At 38.1% G+C, this 10,962-nt stretch overlaps 1 protein-coding gene across 1 annotated transcript; it reads left to right on the forward strand.

The window, feature by feature from the left end:
- The first annotated feature begins 3,353 nt into the window (after nt 1–3,353).
- LOC148046852 (vomeronasal type-2 receptor 26-like) lies at nt 3,354–10,445 on the forward strand. Its single transcript, XM_087715009.1, has 5 exons — nt 3,354–3,515; nt 4,447–5,298; nt 7,178–7,402; nt 9,129–9,255; nt 9,538–10,445. The coding sequence occupies exons 1-5, from the start codon at nt 3,354–3,356 to the stop codon at nt 10,443–10,445; spliced, it is 2,274 nt and encodes a 757-aa protein (XP_087571135.1).
- Nucleotides 10,446–10,962: the final 517 nt, after the last annotated feature.

Genomic DNA, 10,962 nt, shown 5'->3' on the forward strand with positions numbered 1-10,962 from the left:
TAATAATGTTGCAATTTGGAGACATTATATAAAATGTATTTTTCCATCTAACACATCCCATTAGAAGTATATGCTGGCCATTGACTATAATAAATTTTGATTTGATTTGGTTTGATTTGGTTATGTCTTCCACTAGTCTTTTGAATGAGGCCCTTTCCATTATGCAATGCCTAATAAAATACCACACCAGTCTAGAAAGCAGGAGACTGAGTTCCAGTCCCACCTTAGGCGTGAATGACATATTCAACTTTAGAACAGTCCTTCTCTCTCAGTCCAACACACCTCATAGGGTTGTTATTTGGGGGGAAATAGGAAGAGGAAAGTGTGTTTGATATGTTGGATGCCTTGAGTTATTTGTAAAAATAATAAAACCTCTGTTTGTGTGTGTGTGGGATTCAAAAATTACTACCGGTTCTGTGGGCGTGGCTTGGTGAGCATGGCTTGGTGGGCATGACAGGGGAAGGATATTATAAAATCTCCACTCTCTCCCAACTCCAGGGGAAAGTTACTTTAAAATCCCCATTCCCTCCCGATCAGCTGGGACTCGGAAAGCAGAGAATAGATGGGGGCGGGGCCAGCCAGAGGTGGTATTTACTGGTTCTCCAAACTACACAAAATTTCCACTACCGGTTCTCCAGAACTGGTCAGAACCTGCTGAATACCACCTTTGGCGTGTGATGTGTGTAATTCCATGATGTCAATATTGGTGTTGATTTCACATTAGCATCCTGCGAAACACGGATGAACTCCTCAAAATGTCTACCTGCTTTAATTGGTATTCCTTAATAGGTACAAAAAATTTTCCTCTTCTCTATTAAACGTCTGTTCATTTTACATGGTAAATGGGAGTACGACTCCATTGTAAGAAGCAAGTGTGAATTTGAACAATGAAGCCTATTTTTTTTATTGTCATTCACCTTCTTTATTATTTTAATTGATATCTTCTCCATATTAAACCACCAGACAGATTATCTCAGCAATAACAAAATAATTATTTCCTATGGGAATCACAATATTTTCTTAGCTAGGCCCGCACTTGCTGAGCAAAAGCATGTTTAGATTCAGCAACAATCAAGATGCAATCATGTTTGCTTATGATGTATCTCATGAACTCCATTGAGATGGACACAAGGGAGAAAATGAGCTAGTTGGATTCATTACTATAGAGTCCTTTCTACCTGTCCCTTCTGCCAGGAAGTCTTTCTTGATGTTAGCCAAGATATGAACTTGCACTCACATGGATCTTCAAATAGATAGTGATGGATTTGGTCATTAGGTGGACTCTCAGATCTAAACCTCAGCTCAATCATTGGATGAACGTTAAATTACTTTCCTATCCATTTGATAAAAAGAGATGGACATTTTCACCATAACTAAAGAGTCAGAATGTTATTCCTTCTGATATTTTGGGGGCACAAACAAATTACTCTGAGCTGCCCTGCAAGCGATCCTTTCCTTGTCCCACATGAGTGGTACCAGCCGGGCGACTTTATTATTGGGGGGATGATGTCTCAATTTTTCTACCATTTTAATGACATCGACTTTAAGGAACATCCATCTCTAATACAGTATGATTTGCCAATGTAAGGATTTTTTAAAAAATAATCTTAATCACAATCCCCCCCCCCAAAAAAATGCTTAATGGAATGAAAGCATTTTGAGCATGAATGAAGGGTTTTGTGTAAAATTGTGGCTTCTTTGTATTTCAAATATATCTGGTTTCTGGCTTTTTTTTTGTATTTCAAATGTATCTTTTCTGCACTCTTTCCAGAGTGCAGAAAAGAGCAATGAAAATGATTAGGAGACTGGAGACTAAAACATATGAAAAACGGTTGCAGAAATTCGGTAGGTCTAGTTTAGCGAAAAGAGGGACTAGGGGTGACATGATAGCAGTGTTCCAATATTTGAGGGGCTCTCACAGAAAAGAAGAGGTCAAACCATTCTCCAAAACACCTGAAGGCAGAAGAAGAAACAATGGACGGAAATTCAACAAGGAGAAAGGCAACCTAGAACCAAGGAGAAATTTCCTGAGAGAACAATTAAGCAGTGGATTGGCTCACCTTCAGAAGTTGTGGGTACTCCATCATGGGAGGCTTTTAAGAGACTGGACATCCATTTATCTACTCTTGCATTGGGTCTCCTGCTATGAGTTAGGACTAGAAGACCTCCAAGGTCCCCTCCAGCTGTGTTTTATTCTGGTTATGAGGGAAGAAATGATTTTCTATACACTATGTTACTAGTATTCATCATGAAATGTATGAAACTTTGGTGGAAGAGATTTTTGAAGAACAGTTCTTCTTCTTCTTCTTCTTCTTCTTCTTCTTCTTCTTCTTCTTCTTCATTTCATTTCATTTCATTTCATTTCATTTCATTTTAATTTATTTGTATGCCGCCCTTTTCCCTGAAAGGGACTCAGGGCGGCTCACAACTCAAAGGGAGGGGAAAAACAAACAAAGTTACAAAAAACATAAAAAAACATGCATAATTTAAAAAGCACAACAGTCATACCATTCGAAGAGGGGCAGCGAGTCTTTAGCCCCAGGCCTGTCGGAACAGCCAGGTTTTAAGGGCTATGCGGAAGGCCTGGAGGGTGGTGAGGATACGAATCTCCACGGGGAGTTCGTTCTTCTTCTTCTTCTTCTTCTTCTTCTTCTTCTTCTTCTTCTTCTTCTTCTTCTTCTTCTTCTTCTTCTTCTTCTTCTGCCATATCCATCATTGGACGTTGGCTATCTTGTTGGCAATCCTATGAAAAAGTGCTGCTGAAGAACATTTAGTTAGCTGGAATTAATTTTATTAATTTTAATTTAATTTTAAATTAATTTTATGATTGTTCACTGTTTTTTTTAAACGGGCAACTATAAAAATTGAAAGAACAAACAAACAAACACATACATGTAGATGTATGTCATTCCTCACATAACATATATGCATGAAATGAGTTATATTGACTGGTCATATACTGTATTCTATTTTGTGGTAAATTAATACAAATAAATGTGGTAGCTTGCCATTTATTTAATACTATATATCATTGTCAACGGTCATGCAAACCCTGTCTGAAAAGTATATTTGAACTCTGTACAAATTATTTAATATTTTAGAAACTCTACTCTATTTCTACTTCCAACAAAGATAGAAATGTTTGTTAATCATATAAAAATGAAATCGCCTTACAAAAAGTGTCAACGTCCTATTTCAACTGGGGTATATAAATCATTTGCAGTGTAATAACCAAATTCTACCAGCACATCCTCGCCTTGGCCTTTGCTGTGAAGGAGATCAATGAGGACTCCCAGATCTTACCTAACATCACTCTTGGGTTTCACATATGTGATAGTTACTACAACCCAAGGATGACCTACCGCAGCACTCTGGACCTGCTTTTCAAATCCCAGGAATTTGTCCCTAACTACAAATGTGATAGGCAGAAGAATCTCATGGCCATCATTGGAGGGTCAGATGCTCCTACTTCTTCCTACATGACACAAACTATAAATGTCTTCAAGATTCCACAGGTAATTTTGGCAGGAGGCTGAAAGAGTAACTTTGACTTCTTCTTTTTTTAATGAAGAGATGATTATTTCACAGTGCCTTTCTGCAAGACTTCCGTTAAGATCACTTTGCTCTTCCTTTTGCAATTTCGGTGGTGGCGCAGTGGTTAGAATGCTGTATTTCAGGGTAATTCTGCTCACTGCCCGGAGTTCAATCCTCACCAGACTCAAGGTTGACTTTTATCTTTCCGAGGTTAGTAAAATTAGGCTCTAGATTGTTGAGGGCATTATGCCGACTTTGTAAACCACTTACATAGAGAAGGCTCTAAAGCACTATGAAGCAGTATATAAGTCTAAGTGCTGAATAGAATAGAATAGAATAGAATAGAATAGAATAGAATAGAATAGAATAGAATAGAATTCTTTATTGGCCAGGTGAAAATACCTATTGTTATTTTTCTCACTATTCACTCAATGTCATCCGTTCAATCAAAATTGAAATCTTTTATTGTGATCAGAAAAATCTAAAACAAACATTACACAACAAAATTAAACTTATTGGATGCCTGCAAGTAACATTGTGGTATAATCCAAAGGTGGGTTTCTGCTGGCATTACTGCCGGTTCCATGTGCTCAAAAAGTTTAGAGAAACAGCTTCTATCCCAGGGCAGTAATTATATTGAATTCTACTGTATAATGCAATATTAATGCAATATTGGTTTTCAATTCAATTGTATAGAATATGAAGGGTGTGTGTTTGTGTTTTAATGTACACTGAAGATGACATTTAATTTTGTTGCACAAGGTACAATTACAGTAAAGTCAACTAAGTAAACTTTCCTTTCCTTCTGTTATCTTTCTTTTTCTTTTCTTTTTGTTCTCTTCCTTCCTTCCTTCCTTCCTTCCTGTTTTTATGCCTTTCTTTTTCTTCCTTTTTTTCTTCCTTTTCTTTTAGTTGACCTATAGCTCTTTTGCCCAAGAAGAGTTCCAGTCTATTAAGTTATCTTCACTTTATTGCATGGTCCCAAATGAGGACTATCAATACATGGGAGTTATCCAACTTTTCCTTCATTTTGGGTGGACTTGGATCGGAGTCTTTGCTTTTGAAATTAAGGGAGAACGTTTTTTGCAGAAGCTGCATCCATTGCTTTCACAGAACGGGATCTGTGTAGCTTTCACACAAAAAATGCCAGAACGTATCAACTTAGAAGACTTCCCGGAATTATTTGTTTCAATCACAATCACATCTAATAAATTGATAGATCAGAAAGCAAGGGTTTTTCTCGTTTATGGACACTCATTCACAATAGTGTGGCTCAGAACTGTCATGGTTCTACATGATCATGAAAATAAAGACAGTGCGTTGTTTAGGAAGGTTTGGATCCTGATGAATCCGATTGATTTCATATTGACAGGATTTCAAAGGAGGTGGGATCTCCAGTTGTTCCATGGGTCTCTTTCCTTTACTGTGCATTCAAGAGACATTCAAGGATTCAAAGAATTTCTTCAAGTCATCAAACCTTCAACCCACAAAGATGGATTTCTTCAAGAGGTTTGGGAGCAATTGTTCGACTGTTCATTTTCAAAGGCAGAATTAGATTTTTCTACGATTAGTGAAACCTGTACTGGAGAAGAGAAGTTGGAGACTCTACCTGGTCCTCTGTTTGAGTTGCAGATGACTGGCCAAAGCTACAGTATCTACAATGCAGTTTATGCAGTGGCACATTCTTTGCACGAGGCTGTGAACTCAAAATCCCAACCAAGGGAGCTTCAAAGGGTTGAACTTCCAAATATGCAGCCTTGGCAAGTAAATCTTTCCATGCTACACCTATCTTGTATTTCAGGCATCATAGCTAATTTACCCTATCCTATGGCCACAGACACAGTGGCACAGTGGCTCAGTGGCTGAGCTTGCCGATCAAAAAGCTCGGAAGTTTGGCGGTTTGAATCCCTAGCTCCGCATAAAGGTGTGAGCTCCCATTACTTGTCCCAGATTCTGCCAACCTAGCTGTTCGAAAGTATGTAAAAAAGTAAATAGAAAAATAGGAACCACCTTTGGTGGGAAGGTAACAGCATTCTATGTGCCTTTGGCATTTAGTCATGCTCGCCACATGACCACAGAGACGTCTTGGGACAGCGCTGGCTCTTCGGCTTTGAAATGGAGATTAGCATTGCCCATTTGAGTCAACACCAGTAGTGGGATTCAGCCAGTTTGCACCTATTCAGGAGAACCGGTTGTTAACTTTCTAAACAGTCCGGAGAACTGGTTGCTGGAAGAAATCTTTTGTTTTCTTCCACTTTACAGGGATAATCTTGTAAGGAAGACAGGAAGGAAACATTCTGGTGTTGTTTCTAGCCTGATCTTTATTGCCATGCTTACAGAAACTGCCTCTCCAGTTAACCCTTATTACATTGTCACAGTTAAGGCAAAGTGCCCATCGACCTGAGTGACATGGAGTTGGCCACGCCCACCCAGTCACATGACCACTGAGCCCCGCCTACCTGGCTGATCATTAGGGCAGAAAACCGGTTGTTAAATTATTTGAATCCCACTACTGGTCAGCATAAATGTGCAAGAGGAACCTTTGCCTTTACCTTATGTCCATAGTTCCATTCATTCTATGTTATAAAATATAAGAGGATGGACATAAATCATCTCTGTCAATTTCAGCTTAGTCAATGGAATTTATATTTCAATGTTCATTCCATAAATCTCCCCATTGAATTGGCTATTTTTGTAAATTTATCCAGTCTGGTTCCATGAAGGATTCATTTGCATTGTGTCTAAAGGCAAGTGATCTATTTTTGTACCAAAAAAAAAAAAAAATCTGAAATCTGCACATTTCACTTTTATTAGCTTTTTGAAATATATTCAAGACAGGATTGTTGGATGGGATACCTAGGGTTTATCATACTATCTTTGATAGTTGTTGTTGTTAGTTGCGAAACCCTGTCCAACCCATCACAACCCCATGGACAACATTCGTCCAGGCCTTCCTGTCCTCTACCATCCCCTGGAGTCCATTTAAGCTCACATCTACTGCTTCAGTGACTCCATCCAGCCACCTCATTTTCTGCCCTCCCCTTCTTTTGCCCTCAATCTTTCCCAGCATTAGGCTCTTCTCCACGGAGTTCTTCCTTCTCATTAGGTGAACAAAGTATTTGAGTTTCATCTTTAGGATCTGGCCTTCTAAAGAGCCGTCAGGGTTGATCTCCTCTAGGTCTGACTGGTTTCATTACCTTGCAGTCCAAGGGACTCGCAGGAATCTTCTCCAGCACCAGAGTTCAAAGGCCTCAATTCTTTGGTGCTCAGCCTTTCTTATGGTCCAACTTTCACAGCTGTACATTGCAACTGGAAAAACCATACCTTCCACTACTATCTTTGATAGCAGAGGTGGATTACTTCTATCAAATGATGTTGGTTTTCAGATTTATGATAAAGTACCAGGAGAAATGCTGAGTTTGGTGCATGAAAGTACTTGTCATAATTAATTAATAAAACAAAAGTGAGTTCCATATCTCAGTTATTGATTGTTCTTTATGTGTTGAGACGTTCTTTATTTGAAGCCAAGGAATGTTGTTTGATTCCTTTGGAAAGAAGAGTAAAAGAAAGAGAAACCTTAATCAATTCCCGATGTATTTTTTTTTCCATTTTAACTCCCTCTTTCTTCTTCTCCTTCAAGTAGCTCCACAGGTTTCTTCAACATATTTCTTTTAACAACTCAGCGGGGGAAAGAGTCTTCTTTAAAGACAGAAGAGATGGTCCAGGTGGCTTTGACATCATCAACATGATCACTTTCCCAAACAGATCCTTTCAAAGAGTTAAAGTTGGAAAGTTACACCCCAAAGCTGCAAAAGGAAAAGGCATTATCATTGAGAACCCAATTATTTGGCACCCTGATTTTAACCAGGTATGAAACAGTGTTCATGGACAAAGGAATGCATCCCTTCATAACATGTTCTCATGAAGTTTTATTATTTTCAGAAGAGGTCTCCTATTCTCTTTTTCAAACTTAATTAGGCCCTGAATTTCTGCAATGGTCTAGAGCATAGGTGTCAAACTCATGTCATCATGGTGACATCTCGTGACATATTGGGACTTGTTTCCTCTTCACTAAACCAGGTGTGGGCATGGCCAGCACATAATGTATCCAGCCCATGGGCCGGAAGTTTGACAGCCCTGATCTAGAGAAAATCCATATTATGTAACAATGCTGCTGATGTTGATGATAGATAGATAGATAGATAGATAGATAGATAGATAGAGATAGAGATAGAGATAGAGATAGAGATAGAGATAGAGATAGAGATAGAGATAGAGATAGAGATAGAGATAGAGATAGAGATAGAGAGAGAGAGAGAGAGAGAGAGAGAGAGAGAGATAGAGATAGAGATAGAGATAGAGATAGAGATAGAGATAGAGATAGAGATAGAGATAGAGATAGAGATGATAGAGATAGAGATATAGAGACAGGCAGGCAGGCAGGCAGGCAGGCAGGGAGGGAGGCAGATAGATGACAGAGAAAAGAGAGAGAGAAAGAGAGAGAGAAAGAGAGAGGAGGTGGAAGACAGGGAAAGGAGAAGAAAGGATAAAGGGAATATGTTCTGCCAATATATTTATTTTTCATTCCTACAAATATTTCATTTTTTAAATTTTTTTTCACCTTTTTATTACATGCAATTGTTGGAATTGTATAGGGATTGTTACTAGTTGCACTAACTTTTGAAGGGGAATATTCATAGTCTATTCATATAGATCAAAATCTGTGGTCACTAAATAAAAGATAATAAAATAAAAGATATCTATGAGCTATTGTGCACTGTGTCAGAGAGACAGAAAGAAAGAAAGAAAGAAAGAAAGAAAGAAAGAAAGAAAGAAAGAAAGAAAGAAAGAGAGAGAGACAGAGACAGAGACAGAGACAGAGAGACAGAAAGAAAAAGAAACAAAAAGAAGAAAGAAGGAAGGAAGGAGGAAGAAGAAGAAAAAAGGAAGGAAGGGGAGGAAGGAAGGAAAGGAAAGAAAGAAAAGAAATAAATAAAAAAGAAAATAAAAAAGAAGGAAGGGAGGAAGAAGAAGGGAGGAAGGAAAGGAAGGAAAGGAAGAAAGAAAGAAAGAAAGAAAGAAAGAAAGAAAGAAAGAAAGAAAGAAAGAAAGAGAGGGAGAGAGACAGAGAGAGAGAGAGAGACAGAGACAGAGAGACAGAAAGAAAAAGAAACAAAAAGAAGAAAGAAGGAAGGAAGGAGGAAGAAGAAAAAAAGAAGGAAGGGGAGGAAGGAAGGAAGGAAAATGAATAAAGAAAGAAAATAAAGAAAGGAAAAAGAAAGAAAAAAGAAGGGAGGAATGAAAGAAAGAAAAAGGAAAAAAGGAAAGAAAGAAAGAAAGAAAGAAAGAAAGAAAGAAAGAAAGAAAGAAAGAAAGAAAGAAAGAAAGAAAGAAAGAAAGACCATATTTTATTTCATCAGGTAACCCTTCTTTTATATTAGGAGTAGTTGTTATTATTCAGAGTTTCAATTTTGTCTGCTTGTTGTTCTTGTCCCTATGATATCAGGAATTTTTACAACCCCTTCATATAAACCAATTTAGATAATTTACATTGTGTAATCCAGATTCTTTCCTATCTATGTGTATGTCTCTAGGTTCTGCCTGTTTCTCTCTGTAATGACCCCTGTTCCCCAGGTTACTGGAAGAAAAGGGCTGAAGGAAGAGCATTCTGTTGTTATGATTGTGTTCCATGCCCAGAAGCAAAGATTTCAAATCAAACTGGTATTTCACATTTGGGGGGGGGGGGGAGGGAGTTATTAGATCATTACTTTCTTATTAATTAGCCACTCATTCTATACATTTCAAAGAAATGTAATGTCCTGGATGTTTGTATAATTAAAAGTTTTACCAATTTTTAATGGGCAATATTTCCAGCTGATTCCCAAATTTGTTTAAAAACAACAGACCTGTCAAACCATCCCAGTTTGGTCCATTAGAAAAGAAAGACTCTTAAGCTATTGCTATGGAATACATAAATGAAAAATGTCTTGACTTTTCTTCCAGATATGGATGACTGTTCTGAATGTTCACAAGATCATTATCCAAATAAAGAAAAGAAAGGATGTAACCTGAAAATGCTGGTCTTTCTAACTTTTGAAGAAACCTTAGGAATGGGTTTAGCCTCAACTGCTCTTTGTTTCTTCTTCTTGACATCTTGGGTACTTGCAACTTTTATTAAGCACCGGGATACTCCTATTGTCAAAGCCAACAACAGGTCCCTCACCTACACCCTCCTTGTCTCTCTTCTGCTCTGTTTTCTCTCCTCTTTGCTCTTCCTCAGTCAACCTGGCAAAGTGATTTGCCTTCTCCGACAATCAACTTTTGGCATCACTTTCTCAGTGGCCATTTCTAGTGTCCTGGCCAAAACCATCACTGTGGTTGTGGCTTTCATGGCCACTAAACCAGGATCTCAGATGAGGAGATGGGTGGGGAAAAGATTGGCTTTTTCTATTGCACTTTCCTGTTCTCTTCTCCAAGTATGTATTTGTATTATTTGGTTGTCAACATCTCCCCCATTCCCTCAATTGGATATGCACTCAGAGCTCCAAGAAATGATTTTACAATGCAATGAGGGTTTAACATCCTTCTTCTACTGTGTCTTGGGCTACATGGGTATCTTGGCCATCACCAGCTTTATTGTGGCTTTCCTTGCCCGCAAATTACCTGACAGCTTTAATGAAGCCAAGTTCATCACCTTCAGCATGTTGGCCTTTTGCAGTGTGTGGATCTCCTTCTTTCCAGCCTATCTGAGCACAAAGGGAAAAGCCATGGTAGCTGTGGAGGTCTTCTCCATCTTGGCCTCCAGCGCTGCTTTACTGGGATGCATATTCCTCCCAAAATGCTACATCATTGTTTTGCGGCCTGACCTCAACCACAGGGGGCAACTCATTAAGAGGAATGAACACATGTGATCTTTCTTTCCAAGTAAAATTGCTGAAAAACAATAGCAAAACTGTTTGCTGTCTACAGGTGTATATAAAACATATAGGAATATTGCTTTGTTTCGTTTTTCTGTGAAGGATTTATGTAGGGTATTTAAGATTTATTCATATTTAAGCCCATTCCAAAGTAAGTGCTCATGTTGTTGCATTTCCATCATTGTCCAAGATTCTTTATCCTAATCCATTCTCCTTTTCAACACTCTTGTTTCACTTGACTTTGATCTAGTTTTCTTGGCTGCTGTTAGGGTATTTCAGATATTGACTCAAATGATGTCCAATATTTGCAAGGACATTTTCCTGGGTTTTACACTTTCAGTTCATAAAGCACTATACAAATATAGTAAAATACTGACTGCCATTTTATGAATATATATTTAACACAGTGCTATAGGATATTAGTTTGGATTTCTTAGGGTTCTTTGAAATATAACATATATTGAGATTGTGAATCCTGAATATTTAACTGTATTGAAAGAAACCAGCTTTC

The sequence above is a fragment of the Thamnophis sirtalis genome, unplaced genomic scaffold (genome assembly GCF_051295495.1).
Source record: "Thamnophis sirtalis isolate CommonGarterSnake01/CBP01778 unplaced genomic scaffold, rThaSir2_p1.2 scaffold_4, whole genome shotgun sequence".
NCBI lineage: Eukaryota > Metazoa > Chordata > Lepidosauria > Squamata > Natricidae > Thamnophis > Thamnophis sirtalis.